We start from the raw sequence: 17,876 nt of genomic DNA, 5'->3' as shown, positions 1-17,876 counted from the left end.
TTCCCAAAACATGATTCCTTCCCCTACTTTTTCATTTTTGTTACATTAAAAAAAATATACAAAAAGTTTTTTTTATAAAAAAAATAGTGGTAATGACAACCCTTTGGTTTTGATGATGTACCAGAATTATATATATGTATCCGATGCTACACAAATTGGAAGCTAACAGTGGTAATGGGACCATGAAGCCTCTAACCATTTCCAAATCTTCAATCCGCTCAATTAACAGAAACAGTGGTAATGTTTTATTCATGACACGTTCTTTGTTAAATTTATTAATTGCTTAATTTTTTCTTGTTTGTTCTTTAATATTTTTTTAGACAAGCCAGCTGCTATATGGTTGGATGGTTCTTTTATTCTAGCATGGCATTCATGAAATAGAATCGTATTTGAGTGATCATTCCAATTCGATTTTGAGGTGAAATTAGATATATTAGACTCGTGCTTATAAAAGCAATGCTAAGCTAACACACTTGCGTGTCGATGATTGTCGCTTTGTAAAATCCACAATTAATTTATTAATCTTGATAGTGTGCTGTTTATTATGATTTAAGCACGTATGGTAGGATCCCAAGGTTAATAAAATATGAGATTTGGCGTAGTAATAATTTGCAAGTTATTGACCAGAGGTCTTGTAAGTTTCCTACTGACAGTTTCAGAACTTGGAACAGAGCTAGGTGGGTCTTATTTTATCGTTTTGCTAATGATCTAGCTGGTGGTGATGTGGCGTGGGAAATAATTCCACGAGAGAAATCTGACAAAAGAGATAGTCTGGCTGCTGATGCCACTGGCACCTCCAGACCACGTCTTCTCCTTTTGTAGTCTCTCTGTTGCTGGGCCTTTGCCCCTCCTTTTACAAAAAACAAAAACAAAAATAATCAATAATACCATCCAAAGAAAGCGTTGACCAAAAAAAAAAAAAATCCAAAGAAAGCAAAAACATTGATGTTAAAGGTATAACCCATCTTAATGTTGAAATGGATGCTGCTGTGGTCGTCCACCTAGTCAAAAACATTGATGGCTTGGCCCCTGATTAATGCTTGCTGTACTCTCTTGAAGCATTTTGATAATTACAATCTACTTCATATCTACAGAGAAGGAAACAGTGTGGCTAACGAGTTGGCAAACTGGAGTTACAACCTAGATCTGTGCGGTGGGAGAAGAGATATACCAGTATGTTGTTTTTTATTAGCTTATTATATTAGAGACAACATGGAATGTGATGAGCTTTATTTGTTATTTTTATCAAACTAATAATAAAAATAAAAGAAAACGCAAAAGACAGGTATTCTATATGGTGCTGATCTACACCGGAGATTCTCAAGTAATTGAGCTACACTGTCCTGTTTCTAGTTTCTTCAAGGAGGGTTGGTGGGGCATTGATAAACTTTGCTCTGTACTTGGGGAGGAAATTGTACAAAAGCTCATTAATACTCCGGTTGACTTCATAGGCAATACTCCATATGTAGCAATTCAAGGACAAGTTAGTATTCTTGTCAATTTCTTTGATGATGCAAGGGGCAATTTTGTCAACCCAAAATCCTTGAGCATAAAAGCTCGTATGAAACTCCCCTAATGTCATATTAGGGCTTGAAATTGGTCATATGGGTTTAGGGTTTTTCAAAAATTGGGATTAGTGGTTGAATTTCGAGCCCTAATATGAAATAGGAAGAATTTCATACAAGCTTTTACGCTCAAGGGTTTTGGGTTGACGAAATTGCCCCTTGCATCGTTAAAGAAATTGACGAGAATATTAACATGTCCTTGAATTGCTACAAATATGAAACTACAATGGCAAAATTGACGGAATTGAAACTACAAGGTTAAAAGTGGTTGAAGTGCCAAACTACAGGGACCAAAAGTGACTTCTGGCCTTAAAAAAATTAAAAACCCTACCCAAATTCTCTCTCTCCCCCAGATTTCTTCCCCCTTCCTCCCAATTTCTTCACCCCCCAGATTTCTTCAACCCCAGATCGTGTTCCATTTCTTAACTAGTACTTAATAAGTTAATATAAATCCTTCTTGAAAAAACTCTCTCTCTCTCTCTCTCTCTCTCTCTCTTTTATTTTTTATTTTTTTTAGTACAAGTAAAGTCTAAACTAGAAGGGAGAGATTTTTTTAGTACAAGTAAAGTCTAAACTAGAAGGGAGAGGGATTTCTCACACATACAAATGATGCTATGGGGGTTTGAACCTGAGATATCTTATCTACAAGTTAAGGTCTTTTTCCATTGGGTTAGACCCTGTTGGCCTTGAAAAAGCTCTCTTACAATATCATACTTTAAATGATTAATTTGTGTCTCCACTTGAGATATTGTTTTTTTAAAAAATTGGCAATCCCCCATGGGGTCTACCATAGTGGAAAATGACCTTGACTTGTAGACTAATAGTCTCTGATTTGAACCCCCATGACACTGTGATAGTGTGTGTATGAGAAACCCCTGTCCCTGTGGGCCGTATAATTTAGACTATCACTTGTACTTAAAAAAATTGTTTTTGTCAATCATCTAAGTTTTTTCTTTTCTTTCTACTCCCCTTCCAGCAATGTCTCATAAACGAGAAGCCCGAGAAATGGGCTGGGCCGACCTATCCCTGCACTGGGTCATTAACGCCCATATGCTTCTTAACCTTCATTTGGGCCTACGGGATAATCAGTCAATTTTATCTTCTCCTCTGGCTCTTCTTCAGTGAATAGCAGCTACTTCCAGAAGTCAAGCTATTCAAATGGGTTTTGTTGCAAGAGCATCCACCATTTCCAGAGCTTTTGGAAACACAAAAATAGGTGGCTGCCCACAATCAAGTTTGGTAAGCTCCATTTGCTTCATACGCAAAAATTACTCAATTTATTGTCAGTTTCTCTCGCATAGTTACTCAGTTTCATATGAAAATTAAAATCATACCTTCAATAAAAGTTGGGCAGAATTTGGTATTTATAGCACTTGGTAATGGTGCAAGAAAAAAATAAAAAGAAGCTTGGTTTTGAAGTTTGCTACGTGCAAATTAAATTGGGTTTGTGTTTGGTCTCTTATAGTAGAGAAGAGCATGAAGGTCTTTGGTTGTAAACGGTTGTATATGGTCTGATGAATTTCAGGGTGAAAAGAGCTCAGATTTTGGGGACACCCATTTGAAGTTGTATTGGGTTCGGCATATCAAGCTAAACGATGGTTGTTGAGCCATTTCCCTCCTCATCTGCAAATACTGGTACTTTTCCTAGAGATATTTAATTATTTTAAGGGCTTATTTTAAAATGTACCATTTTCCAAGCTAGAAGATGTATTGGATTCTTTTTTTAATTTTTAATTTTTTAAATTACCAAGTACCAACTACTGAGTTTCTGTCTTTGGAGTTATCACAATTGGTCAATAGGACAAAGACATCGAGTAAATAAAATGCTGCTGTGATAGATTTATTATGTGTTAGTCATGCTTTAGGTGTGGTAGTCATTTTTTATGTGATGAAAGTCATTTTTTATGTGCTTGATTTTTGGCTTATGTCTTGGAGAGTCTCTCCTGCTCTCTAGGTCAAATGGCTGTTTACTGAGTAGTGTCCAAGTACTTCCATGTTCACAGAAGCTCACACCAGAGCTACATGGTCAAATAATTACAATTATATGTACAGATTGGTACTGATGGTTGCATATGGATGGAGATCATTAAGATGAAAAACAATAAAGCAACCTCCTCCAAGGAGAAGAAGGAGGAGGTGCCAACAACACCATGCCAAGGACCAAAAACACAGCTTCTTCTCTTTTTGGGTCAATGGTTTTTCCTTGTGTTGCTGCCTTCCTTTGCCTCTGCTGCCTGTGACCAAGTGGATCACAAAGCTCTGTTGTCCTTGGCTTCTAAGGTATCTTCATCACCACCATTGAATTGGTCTGCTTCCATTGACTGTTGCCTTTGGGAAGGAATAGTTTGCAACCTAGATGATCAACGCATCATCCGTGCATCACTTCCTGGGAGAGGCTTAAGTGGTGTCATATCTCCGTATATCACCAACCTCACCTATCTCACCCATCTCAATCTCTCCCGGAATTCCCTCTCAGGTCCTCTCCCAGATGACTTGTTTTCCTCGCTTCATCGCCTCCGGGTCCTTGACTTAAGCTTCAACCATCTCGTCGGCCAGTTATCATCCTCCTCCAGCCAAACCACTGCACTTCAGACGGTTGACTTGTCCAGCAATTCATTCAATGGCACAATCCCATCTTCATTCATTGTCTCCGCTGTATCTGCAGGCACCCTCACCACTTTCAATGTCAGCTACAACAGCTTTACTGGTCCTATACCCCTCTCTGTTTTTTGCAGCAATGGAAACAATCACACTTCCCTCACCATTTTGGACTTGTCCTTCAACAAGTTCACTGGCGTAGTTCCCTCCGGACTTGGGGCATGTTTCAAGCTCCAAGTCTTCCGAACAGGCTTCAATTACCTCTCAGGATCTCTCCCGGATGACATTTACGACGCTACTAGTCTCCAGGAGCTCTCTCTGCCTTTCAATCTTCTCTCGGGAGTCATCAATAATAGCATCACGCGCCTGAAAAATCTAAAGATCCTATGGCTCGCCTCGAACCAATTCTCTAGACCAATCCCCAGCCATATTGGTGCGCTTTCCAGATTGGAAAGCTTGCTTCTCTACTCCAACAACCACACAGGTCCCTTACCTCCATCACTCACAAACTGTAAAAATCTATCCATCTTGAATTTGAGGTTCAACAACTTAACTGGAGATCTCTCTGCCTTCAATTTCTCTACTCTTCATCATCTCACCACATTGGACCTCGGCAACAACAACTTCACGGGTGAGTTACCACAGAGCCTCTACTCTTGCAAATCACTTACAGCTATTAGATTGGCCGGTAATCAGCTCAGAGGGCAAATATTGCCTGAAATAGTTGCACTAAAATCCCTGGCTTATCTCTCCTTCTCTTCGAACAACCTAACAAATGTTACTGGGGCTCTTAGGATTCTCATGGGTTGCAAGAATCTGACCACTCTGACCCTTGGCAAGAACTTTGGGTTTGAAACTATACCAGATTATGACAACGTAACAGACCCAGATGGATTCCACAATCTTCAGCTTCTTACTCTGGAGGGTTGCCAATTCAAAGGTCAACTGCCCACCTGGCTAGCCAATCTAAAAAATCTTCAAGTCTTGGACCTGGCATTTAACCTTATAACTGGTTCTATTCCCACTTGGTTGGGTAGTCTGCCCAACCTTTTCTACATGGATTTGTCCCATAACCTGCTTACAGGAGGACTTCCAAATATGCTCTGTGCGTTGCCAGTTTTGACATCAAAAGAGGCTGGTGATCAAGTGGAAAGAGGTTATCTAGAGTTGCCTATCTTTGTCATGTCCAGCAACGCGAATAATCAGAAATACAAGCAGCTCTCCAACCTGCCTCCGACCATATATCTGGGTAGCAACAACCTTAGTGGCAAGATCCCCATTGAGATTGGCCAATTGAAGTTTATTCATGTGTTGGATCTTAGTCATAACAACTTCTCTGGCAGCATTCCGGATCAGATTTCTAACCTCACCAACTTAGAGAGATTGGATCTCTCCCATAACCATCTATCTGGTGAAATCCCTGCTTCTCTCAAAGGTCTGCATTTCCTTTCTTCCTTTAGTGTGGCATACAATGATCTTCAGGGACTTGTACCAACTGGAAGCCAATTTGATACTTTTACGACCTCCAGCTTTGAAGGAAATCCGGGCCTATGTGGCCCTCCAACTCTGAACCGCTCTTGCCCTCAAAGGCTTCAAAGCCTTCCACCAGTATATCCAGCTACGCAGAGATATAACAGGAAGAAGCTGCTTGTTGCAGTCATCTTTGTGATCTCTTTTGGCATCAGTTTTGGCATTGGTTTTAGAATTGATGCTAAGAAAATTCCATTAGTTGGTAGGTGCAGAAAGTATGTATTTAAACCTGAAACAACAGGTTTTGAAATAAAAACATTTTGATCCAAATGCATGGAAATTCATCATATGACATGAGAAAACAAAAAGCACTTTTACCATCAAAAAAGAAAAAAAGAAAAGGGGTATTGATTTAAATTTAATAAACTTTGGTCAGTAGAAGAAAAGGGTGTTAGAGAGGGACTGTGAACCGCGTGAAAAAGTTTCAATATAACAAATAATATATGAGGCAGCTTATATTTTTTTTGGGTGAACTAAGGCAGCTTAATTTTAATAGAGAAAGAATGCGAGAAACAGAGGAATTAATATAGCTGCATACAACTAGTCAGGTGTTGGTTGAGGATCTCTAAATCTTAGCTTTGACAATAAAGTAAACAGTATTATAAATCTGACACTTTAGGATTGAAAGCTGACCAAGAAAGAGTTGGCTAGAGAGAGAAGAGCATAGAGAGATTCTAACGGCAGTAACAAATAGGTGTTTTTCTGATGGTTTCTCTTGACATTCTCAATCATGTGTTTTTCTAATCTTTTATAAACTTTTCTAGAGGAGGATTAAACCCCCCTTCTGAAATCAATTGTAGTTAATTAGATTATTTATGAAATTCCCATGATTTTTTTTCATGTTATCATTCTTACTTCACATGAATAATTAGTTGAGGAATAAACCCTACTAATTTATATGAAATAATTTCTAGTTTAAGGGGAAAAATCGTAGTTTCTATATTTTGTTTTTCCTTTTTGGTCATGAATCATGATTATTGGAAGTGTTATTGGGTTCAGCATCAAATGAAGCTAAAAGGTAAGTACTTTTCTTGGAGAAATTTATTACTTCTCTTATAAAGCACCCAGATCTTCCCTCAGCTTCTTCTCAGTCTAATAGTTACACACAAATTTCTATTTCTGATGCTAGATAGCGACAGATAGAGAACTCTTCCACACCCTCATGCTTTTGGTCTGCCTGCCCAGAAAGTAAATGCTTATGTGATATTTTTTATGTGTTTGCCATTTGGTTATGTGATAGTCACGTTTATGTGAGAAGTTTCCTAAGAAACGTAATTTCTAGTTCTAGACGCTATGCGATAGATTTTTTTATTATGTGTTTTTCAAGTTCTCTGTAATGAAAGTAATTTTAATGTGAGAGAGTAGTTTCTTATGTCCGTAAAAGCTTGTTGATTAGGATCAGTCTGTTCATGCATTGCGTGTGGATTCTGTCCCCTTCTCTCCAGGTCAATGGGTATTTACTGCAATACCCAAGTATTTCATGTACATGGAAACTCAAACCAGAAGGCCAAACAGATAAAACTTCCATAGGAATGGTGATGATTAAGAGAAAAGACAATAAAGCCACCTCTTCCAAGGATGAGAAGGAGGTCCCAGTAACACCAGGCCAAAGATCAAGAAAACCGCTTCTTGTCCTTCTGGGTCAATGGCTTCTCCTGCTGCCTTACTTTTCCTCTGCCTGCAACCAAGTGGACCATGACTCCCTCTTGTCCTTGGCTTTCAAAGTATCATCGCCATTGAATTGGTCTGGTTCCACTGACTGTTGCCTTTGGGATGGAATACTTTGCAACCAAGATGATCAACGCGTGGTGCGTCTATGGCTGCCTGGGAGAGGCTTAACTGGTGTTATCCCTCCATCTATCACCAACCTCACTCATCTTACGCATCTCAATCTCTCCCACAATTTTCTATCAGGTCCTCTCCCAAATGACTTGTTTTCCTCCTTCTATCACATCCTGGTCCTCGACTTGAGCTATAACCATCTGGTCAGCCAATTGCCACCCTCCGTGATGGGAACCCTCAGCATGCTACAGATTGTGGACTTGTCCAGCAATTTCTTCAATGGCACAATCCCGTCTTCATTCCTTGTCCCAGCTGTGGCTGCAGGATCTCTCACCACTTTCAATGTCAGCAACAACAGATTTTCTGGCCCTATACCCATCTCTTTGTTCTGTACAAATGATAGCAATTTTAATTCCCTCAGTTTCTTGGACTTATCGTTCAACGAATTCACTGGCCAGATTCCCCCTGGACTCGGGGCGTGTTCCAAGCTCCAAGTCTTCCGAGCAGGCTTCAATGACCTTTCGGGATCTCTCCCAGATGACATTTATGATGCTGCTAATCTCCAGCAGCTCTCCGTACCTGTCAATCAACTCTCTGGACCCATCAGTAATGGCATCATGCCCCTGGCCAACCTCAAGATCCTAGAGCTCTTCTCCAACCAATTCTCTGGGCCAATTCCCAGCTGTATCGGTAACCTTTCCAGCTTGGAAAATTTATTGGTCCACAGCAACAACCTCACAGGTCCCTTACCTCCATCTCTCATGTACTGCACAAATCTATCCACCTTAATTTTGCGGTTCAACAGCTTCAATGGAGACCTCTCTGCTTTCAATTTCTCTAAGCTCCAACTCCTCACCACAGTCGATCTCGGCTTCAACAACTTCACGGGCAAGTTACCACGAAGCCTTTACTCGTGCAAGTCATTAAAAGCAATTAGATTGGCTGGTAATCAGCTCCAAGGGCAGATATCACCTGAAATAGTGGCACTTGAATCCCTGGCTTTCCTCTCCATCTCTAGAAACAACCTAACAAATGCAACTGGGGCTTTCAGGATTCTGATGGGTTGCAAAAATCTCACCACCCTGGTCCTCTCCGCGAATTTCCTGTTTGAACCTGTGCCAGGTGATGATAGCATAATAGACCCAGATGGATTCCAAAATCTTAAGGTTCTTGGTTTGGGTGGTTGCCAACTGACAGGTCAACTACCCACCTGGCTAGCCAATCTTCGAAATCTTCAAGTCTTGGACCTGATATTTAACCGTATAACTGGTTCAATTCCGAGTTGGTTAGGTAGTCTGCCCAACCTTTTTTACATAAACTTATCCAATAACCTCCTTACAGGAGGATTCCCTAAAGAGCTCTGCCAGATGCCAGTTTTTACATCGAAAAAGGCCAGTGATCAGCTGAACATAAGTTATCTTGAGTTGCCGATCTTTGTGCTGCTCAAGGATGGTACTAGTCAACTGTACAAACGGGTCTCGAACCTTCCTCCAGCCATATATGTGGGTAACAACAGCCTTAGTGGCAATATCCCCGTTGAGATTGGCCGATTGAAGTTTATTCATGTGTTGGACCTTAGTCACAACAACTTCTCTGGCAGCATCCCCAATCAGATTTCTTACCTCGCCAACTTAGAGAGATTGGATCTCTCCTATAACCATCTATCTGGTGAAATTCCTTCTTCACTCAAAAGTCTGCATTTCCTGTCTTCCTTCATTGTGGCTTACAATGATCTTCAGGGACTTATACCATCGGGTGGAGGTCAGTTTGATACCTATTCCACCTCCAGCTTTGAAGGAAATCCAGGATTATGTGGCCCTCCAACTCCCAAGCGCTCTTGCCATCAAAGCCCTCAAAGCCCTCCACAAGTACTTGAAGTTACTCAGAGATCTAAGACACAGAGGATTCTTATTGCACTCATCTTTGGGATCTTCTTTGGCATTGGCTTTGGTATTGGTTTTAGCATGGGTGATAAAAGAATTCCAATAATTGGCAGGCGTAGGAAGTAACTAAATAAGTTTATGTGTATAGACCTGATATGTAGGTTTTGATCCATGTAGGGGAGTTCATCACATATCAATAAATTGCTTTGCATTTGTCTTTGCCAAAAGAAAGGGATAGATTAGATTTTGAACCGTGTGGAGATTAACAAATGTTTTAGAGATAAATATCTAATCAAATTACTCTCCACATGTGAATTTCACAGAAAATTGGGAAGCGTTTTAGATTAAACTAACCTGATATAACATCCGCTTGCCAGAACAAAAATTTATTCTGCTAAAATCCACAATATTTAAGCATTGTGGGAAGTACATGTAATGTAACAATAAGGAATTGGGAAGGAACCAATAGAGAATTAACGTGAATAATCTAATAGTCCATGTCAACTCTCTCTAGGTCAAAGGTGTTTAGTATTTCAATTTTTTCACATCTATTTCAATTTGGGCTTTAGAAATTTCTAGGTTCTCGACACGTGCGGTGAATCAGATTTATGAAAAATGAGGAGAAAAGCCCAAACACTGAGGGCCGGGTCTAATAGGTTAAAACGTTTGTGAAATCTAAATAGCAAATAATTTGCTCGGAATATAAGAATACGGGAATTATAAGTGAAAGACCAGAAACATAAGAATTATATAGATGTATGCAATTAAGGACTCCTTAAGAAACCTACACTATAAAAAAAAAAAGGTTGAAAAGGCAGACCCCAACAAATATTGGCTAGAGGGTGAAGAGCACAGAGAGATTCTTTCTCACGGCATTTTCAGGTTTTCTCTATTCTTCTCTTCCATGTCGTTTATTTCTTTTGGTTTTTTCTCTAATTATCAAAGTTGAAACTATGTGTTTCTAATCTTTTCCAACTTTAGTTGAGGAGAGAGGAAAACCCCCCACTGATTTATTATCTATGAAATTCCCATGGTTTTGTTTTGTTCTCTTTTTTGGTTATGATTTATTAATTCACATGAATGAATAATAAAATTTATTGTTTTATAGATCAATCCTATCGATCATGGCTGAACCTCTCAAAGAGACCGAACGCATTGCCGACCTGGTGCCGGTCCTACTCACCAGAACCAACTATTTTCTCTGGAAACCTTTGTTCATCCGCACTCTAAAGGCCTACGACTTGGACTTGTTCAACATCATGGAAGGAGTCGAGCAGTGTCCACCACAATTTGCGACGAATGAAGAAAGGGACGAAAATCCCGCCTATACCGATTGGATTATGAAGGACCAAACATGCATGGCCGTGATCACTACAACTCTATCAAAATCCATACTCCCCTACACCCTAGGTTGCACAAGCTCCAGAGCTCTGTGGCTAAACTTAGAGATTCGATTCACTACCGCCGCTAAATCTCATTGCTTGCGTCTCAAGGCTCGCATGCAAAGCCTCAAGAAAGGATGGATGCAGTCAATGGAGAAATACCTAAATTTGGCTGAAGAAATTTCCAATGAGCTCGCCGCCGCCGGATATCCCCTTGAAGATTGCGATTATGTTGGTCACGTCCTTAGGGGACTTCCATCTCATTATGATGACTTTGTTGCGTGGATGAGGGCTGGAGGGGATATTGCTGTGACTCGAGAAGAATTGCATGGTTTGCTTCTTCAAGAGTCCCGTAGGAGAACTCAGCTTGATTTTATAATACAGCCCCTGCTCATTGTCTGCATTACTGTGATCATTGCTCTTATTCGTCGTTAGTTAGGGTTTCTCTGTTTCATTAGGGTTTTTTCAGTGGAGAGTATTTTCGTTATCATGATTCATTTTTAATTCTTGTTAAACTATTATCATCTATTTAATATGGGATTTCATGCTACTGTTATTAATTAATATATTTGTCTTATCTATATATAGAAAATTTTTGTTGAACATAAACGATTATTTTTTATGTGTTTTAAACTCACCAAATTTTTTTTCTTCTCATTTTTTTCTTTATTTTTTATTTACATTTTAATAGTGTTCTATGTATTACCAGTGTTTTGGAACATTTTAACCCTTTGAAAAATAAAGGGATGGAAAGATTTTGATCACTATGTGGAAATGTTTTAGAGGTAATTAAAATCGTCAGGAACTTGAATTTGAATTTGTGTTTCAACCACGCAGTTAACATGTAGTCTATATGAAATCAAAATAATTCTGAACACTAATAGGATTTTTTTAATGGATTTATACAATCAAGATTTTTTACTTATGATTTTAAAGATTTCTATTACAAGATTTATAAGATTTGGAAGGACCACATAAATTTCTTCTGGGATCGACATAATATTTCTTTTAGAAAAAATAGACCCTTAAAAATGAGATGCTATAATATTGTTTCTATCTCTTCACCATCCCGACACCCACAAAGCCAACCTTCACTCTCGGCAGCATACCCTCCCACAGCCACCACACACACTCTCATTTGTGTATTGACGGGAAATGAGGGATGACTGTTAACATGGTGATGGGGATCAAGACACCTACCTCCCTTGAGAATTTTTGAAGTCTTGGCAATGTTTCTTTGTCTTGACGGGATATTTGATGTTTTACTGTTAGTGGAGCATTTTGATTCTGGTTGTTAATCTTTGTGATTTAGGTAGTCGTATTGTTTGAGATTTAGGTGGTTTTGGGTCAAAAGAGTGTGTCAAATCATGGTGCAGGTTTCATTTCTTGTGGAACCAGAAATTCTGTGTAATCGTAAACCATAATGAAATACCATTTGGGATTTATTCCAAACCAATTTCTTTCTTTTCTTCATTAGTGATCTCCTCATAAACAGAATTTATGAGCTGAAGTTTACATTTGATGAATTCAGCCAACCAAGCCTTTGCTTGCATCACCATCGCATTTGGGTCCAGACCACCACCATCCCAAATACACGAGTTGCATTTGAATGCCAACCTCTTCCACAACAAGAATTCTATTAACGACTTTCTAGTAACTAATCTAAACAGAAGCTACATTGGGGGTTTGTGTCGAACAGATGGTGGGCAATTTTTACCGAGCCATCCAGCTTTGTCATATAGATGTGTGAAGGCCCACATGTTAGAAGCTTACCCCAACAGCTGGTAGCTCTTGTTTTGAAGGTGGTTTTGGTCTTCATGTGAGGAAAGGTGAGGAAAGAACATTTCTTATACGGTTATACCCAGTGGTCGTTAGTGGTGGTTTGGTTGCCATGGTTTATACGCAGTGCCCAACCGCTTGGGTGGAGGTCAAGGTGAGGAAATAAATTTTTTTTTTTAAAATCTCACGTGAAAAGTCTGATGGGTTAGGATAGGATTTGAGATAGGGCTTGGTATTTATACCTCCTACTAAAAAATCTCACACAATCTCACACTTTAAAAAATCCTTTGAAATTAGCACGGTTTTGAATACCATAAGACTTTTTGTTACTTATTTAAAGTCTTAATTGAATACCGCTAGATTTCGACACCATCATTTAAAAATCCTAATAATCTTAATGGAATACCACAAGATTTGTTTAGATTATTTAAAAGTCTTAATTGAATACCACATGACTTATTCATCTTAAAATAATCTTTTAAAATCCCAATTGAATACACCCCCTAAAACTAATTTTCTGCTGAAGTAAAGTCCTTTTCAGGTATACAAGACCAGGTTTAATCTAACTCTCAAATGTTAGGTAAGATAGGAAAGGCACCAATAGATAATTCATGAAGAACCTAATTTTCCTCATAGGCTATTCGATTATGTTATTGTGACTAGTTTGCAAGTTAAGCAGCAACTACTAACTAAAGCAGGATTCATCAACTGTTCCCTTGCCTTCAAAGTAAACGCTTATCTGATGTGACAATGGGGTCTAACTCAGCTTGTATTTTTTTCATTTAAAAAAATGCTTATTTGATGCGTTATACTGTCCATGTCAACTCTCTGTCTAGGTCAATGGGTGTTCATTGTGATCCCCAACTTCCATGTCCAAAGAACACCACCATGCCAAACACCAAAAAACACAGAGCTTCTTCTCTTCTTGGGTCAATGGGTTTTCCTTGTGCTGCTGCCACCTTGCTTTGCCTCTGCTGCCTGTCACCAAGTGGATCATGAAGCTCTCTTGTGCTTTTCCTTGGCTTTCAAGGTATCATCGCCACCATTGAATTGGTCTGCTTCTGTTGACTGTTGCTCATGGGAAGGCATAAGTTGCCGCCAAGATGATGGTCATCAACGCGTTGTCGGTCTATGGCTTCCTGGAAGAGGCTTAACTGGTCTTCTCCCAAGTGACTTGTTTTCCTCCCTCTCTAATCTCCAGGTCCTTGACTTGAGCTCTAACAACTTCTCTGGCAACATCCCTGATCAGATTTCTAACCTCACCAACTTAGAGAAATTAAATATCTCTCACAACCATCTATCTGGTCAAATCCCTGGTTCTTTCCAGAGTTTGCATTTGCTCTCTTCTTTCAGTGTGCATACAATGATCTTCAGGGACCTGTACCATCCGGAGGCCAGTTTCTAAATTTTACCATCTCCAGCTTTGAAGGGAATCCAAGATTATGCGGCCCTCCAACTATGCATCTCTCTTGCCCTCATCCAGAATTACCAGCTCCTCAAAGATCTTACTGATACACCTTTTTAAGTATTGAGAACCTCTTGTTTGATTTTCTTATGGGGTTTGTGGCATTAATATTACAACATATTGGGAAGCGGTGCATATTTAGAGCAAAATTTAGTGGGGATTCAGAATAGGAACTCTGGGTTTTCTTGTACCAACATTCTGAAAACAAAATGTATTGTACCATAAACAAACAAAACTACACAAATACATACTCAGCTTATCTTACAAGATGAAATGTAGGCAATTTTCTTCAATATTATTGATAGCATTGACAAGTAGTTTTTCTTTTCCTTCAACGGTAACAATGAGAAACAACATGTCATCTCAGGATCAATGCGATCAACGGTTTATGATGATTGTAAGTATTCCATATGATCAGATAGTCATTACGACTCATTCTTTATGTGACAGTCATGATTTATGTGATTAATTTTCGAAGAAATGTGATAGGAAATGACTCCTTCTGTGTGTTATAGTCATTGTTTCTGTGACATAATATTTTATCTGTTAGTCTTTATGTGATAAACTTTTATTTTGTGATAGATTTTTGCTTATGTACACGCATTAATATTATGATCAATCTGTTCATGCAACGTCAGTTGGACACTTTCTCTCCTGGGTCAATCGGTGCTTAGTGTAATTCCATGTGCATGGAAGCTCAGACCAGACATACAAGGTCAAGTGGTGCCATTTGGGGTGTCACTTGATCATGATATATGTCTAAAATAACTAAGAATATATAACATAATAACTAGATTCTATATATTTATGGTTTACGGGCAGTCAACATAGTTACGTCGTAAACAACAGATAAACACATTGGAATAGGCAGTTGCTAGATGCACTAACCAACCTAGTTTATGGATTTAGTGGGATTCAGACGTCAGATAAATAGGAGGAATTTAGAACAAGTCTAAGCTCTCAAAGTAAGCGCTTATGTGATACATATAGATTGGTACGTACCAATGATTATGATTCCATCAGGGGCTGATTAACGCCATGAAAGAAAACAAAGAGACCACCAAGGACGAGAAGGAGGAGCTCACAGGAACACCGAGCCAAAGACCAAGAACACAGTTTCTTCTCTTTTGGGGGCAATTATTTCTTCTGATTCTGCTGCCCTGCTTTGGAGCCTCTGCCTGTAACAGAGTGGACAGTGAATCTCTCTTGTCATTGGATTTTAAAGTATCGCCGCCATTGAATTGGTCTGCTTCCTCTGACTGTTGCTCATGGGAAGGAATAAGTTGCCACCACCAAGATTATGATCATGATCAACATGTCATCAGGCTATGGCTGCCTAGGAGAGGCTTAACTGGTGTCATCCATCCATCTATCACAAGCCTCACCCATCTCACCCACCTCAATCTTTCCCACAATTCTCTCCTGGGTTCTCTCCCTGATGATTTGTTTTCCTCTCTCTCTAGTCTCCAAGTCATTGACTTGAGCTTCAATCGTCTCATCGACCACCTACCACCCCCTTCAAATAAAATCAGTCAGCTTCAGGTTCTGAACTTGTCTAGCAATTTCTTCAATGGAAAAATCCCATCTTCGATCCTTGTCCCATCGGTGTCTATTTTCAATGTCAGCAACAACAGCTTTTCCGGGTCAATACCCATTGACAATGATAGCAACCACACATCCCTTACCTTCTTGGACTTGTCCTACAATAAACTCAATGACACAATTCCTCCTGGAATCGGATTATGTTCCAAGCTCCAAGTTTTCCGTGCAGGCTTCAATAGCCTCTCTGGTTCTCTCCCTGATCAAATTTTCAACCTTGCTGATCTCCGACAGCTCTCTCTGCCTGTCAATAGTCTTACAGGACCCATCAATGATGGTATCATGAACCTCACCAATCTCCAGACCCTGGAGCTCTTTTCAAACCAGTTCTCTGGGCCAATCCCAAGCCAAATTGGTAACCTTTCCAGGTTGGAAAATCTGCTGCTCCACATCAACAATCTCACAGGTCCCTTACCTCTATCTCTCGCCAACAGTACAAAGCTGTCCGCTTTGAATTTGAGGGTCAACAAATTGACTGGAGACCTCTCTTCCTTCAACTTCTCCCCTCTCCAACGCCTCACCACTCTGGACCTTGGCAACAACAACTTCACCGGTGAGTTACCCAAAAGCCTCTACTCTTGCAAGTCATTAACAGCTATTAGATTGGCCAATAACCAGCTCACAGGACAGATATCACGTGAAAAAGTTGCATTAGAATCCTTGGCTTTCCTCTCCATCTCTACCAACAACCTGACAAATGCCACTGGGGCTTTTAGGATTCTAAAGGGTTGCAAGAACCTGACCACTCTGGTCCTGTCCAAGAATTTTATGTTTGAGCCTGTGCCAGATGATGAAAGCCTAGGAGACCCAGATGGATTCCAGAATCTTCGGGTTTTTGCTCTGGGGGGTTGCCGATTCACAGGTCAAGTACCCACCTGGCTAGGCAAGCTTAAAAATCTTCAAGTCTTGGACCTGTCATTTAATCTTATAACTGGTTCTCTACCCGGTTGGTTGGCTAGTCTGCCCAACCTTTTCTACATTGATTTGTCCAATAACCTCCTTCAAGGCGGATTTCATAATGACCTCTGTGGGATGCCAGTTTTGACATCGAAAGAGGCCAGTGATAAGGTGGACAGAAGTTATTTAGAGTTGCCAGTATTTATGAAGCCCAATAATAATGCTACTGATCTGCAGTACAATCAACTGTCCAACCTCCCTCCAGCCATATATCTGAGTAACAACAGCCTTAATGGCAGTATCCCCATTGAGATTGGCCAACTGAAGTTTATTCATGTGCTGGACCTGAGTCACAACAACTTCTCTGGCAGCATCCCGGATCAGATTTCTAACCTCACCAATTTAGAGAAATTGGATCTTTCTTATAACCAACTATCTGGCAAAATCCCTGCTTCTCTTAAAGGTCTGCATTTCCTGTCTTCCTTCAGTGTGGAATACAATGATCTTCAGGGACTTATACCTTCCGGAGGCCAGTTTGATACTTTTACCATCTCCAGCTTTGAAGGAAATCCAGGCTTATGTGGCCCTCCAACTCCCAAGCGCTCTTGCCATCAAAGCCATCAAAGCCCTCAAAGTCCTCCACAAGTACTTGAAGTTACTCAGAGATCTAAGACACAGACGATTCTTATTGCACTCATCTTTGGAATCTTCTTTGGCATTGGCTTTGGTATTGGTTTTAGCATGGATGATAAAAAAATTCCGATAATTGGCAGGCGTAGGAAGTAACTAATTAAGTTTATGTGTATGAACCTGATATGTAGGTTTTGATGTGCCAACATTTTGATCCATGTATGGGAGTTCATCACATATCAATAAACGGCTTTGCATTTGTCTTTGCCAAAAGAAAGGGATATAGATTAGATTCTGAACCGTGTGGAGATGAACAAATGTTTTAGAGATAAATATCTAATCAAATTACTCTCCACATGTGAATTTCACAGAAAATTGAGAAGCGTTTTAGATTAAACTAACCTGATATAACATCCACTTGCCAAAACAAAAATGTATTCTGCTAAAATCCACAATATTTAAGCATTGTGGGAAGTACATGTAATGTAACAATAGAGAATTGGGAAGGAACCAATAGGGAATTAACGTGAATAATCTAATAGTCCATGTCAACTCTCTCTAGGACAAAGGTGTTTAGTATTTCAATTTTGTCACATCTATTCAATTTGGACTTTAGAAACTTCTAGGTTCTCGGCACTTGCGGTGAATCAGATTTATTAAAAATGAGGAGAAAAGCCCAAACACTATGGGCCGGGTCTAATAGGTTAAAACGTTTGTGAAATCTAAATAGCAAATAATTTGCTCAGAATATAGGAATTATAGTTGC

At 39.6% G+C, this 17,876-nt stretch overlaps 1 protein-coding gene and 2 pseudogenes across 4 annotated transcripts; all 3 read left to right on the top strand.

The window, feature by feature from the left end:
• The first annotated feature begins 2,665 nt into the window (after positions 1-2,665).
• LOC110761672 (receptor-like protein 2 pseudogene) lies at positions 2,666-11,288 on the top strand (annotated as a pseudogene). 2 transcript variants are annotated; one of them, XR_015834501.1, is made up of 3 exons: positions 2,666-2,804; positions 3,091-3,200; positions 10,467-11,288. The product of XR_015834501.1 is annotated as a receptor-like protein 2 pseudogene, transcript variant X2 (transcript). The 2 variants fall into 2 exon arrangements; XR_015834500.1 differs by lacking the exon at positions 10,467-11,288 and adding an exon at positions 3,618-5,963 and having other exon boundaries at positions 2,773-2,804.
• On the top strand, positions 3,118-11,288 carry LOC110761671 (receptor-like protein 2 pseudogene; annotated as a pseudogene). The gene is made up of 3 exons (XR_015834502.1): positions 3,118-3,200; positions 7,139-10,240; positions 10,467-11,288. The product of XR_015834502.1 is annotated as a receptor-like protein 2 pseudogene (transcript).
• Positions 11,289-15,012: 3,724 nt separating this feature from the next.
• On the top strand, positions 15,013-17,373 carry LOC110747359 (receptor-like protein 2). Its single transcript, XM_021947547.2, has one exon. It carries the CDS (start codon positions 15,023-15,025, stop codon positions 17,264-17,266), a length of 2,244 nt encoding a protein of 747 aa, XP_021803239.2. The 5' UTR covers positions 15,013-15,022; the 3' UTR covers positions 17,267-17,373.
• The last annotated feature ends 503 nt before the right edge of the window (positions 17,374-17,876 follow it).

The sequence above is a fragment of the Prunus avium genome, chromosome 3, assembly GCF_965620075.1.
Source record: "Prunus avium chromosome 3, drPruAviu1.hap1.1, whole genome shotgun sequence".
In the NCBI taxonomy this organism is placed as follows: domain Eukaryota; kingdom Viridiplantae; phylum Streptophyta; class Magnoliopsida; order Rosales; family Rosaceae; genus Prunus; species Prunus avium.
Note: the sequence above shows the minus strand (reverse complement) of the source record. Positions and strands in the feature narration are given on the sequence as shown.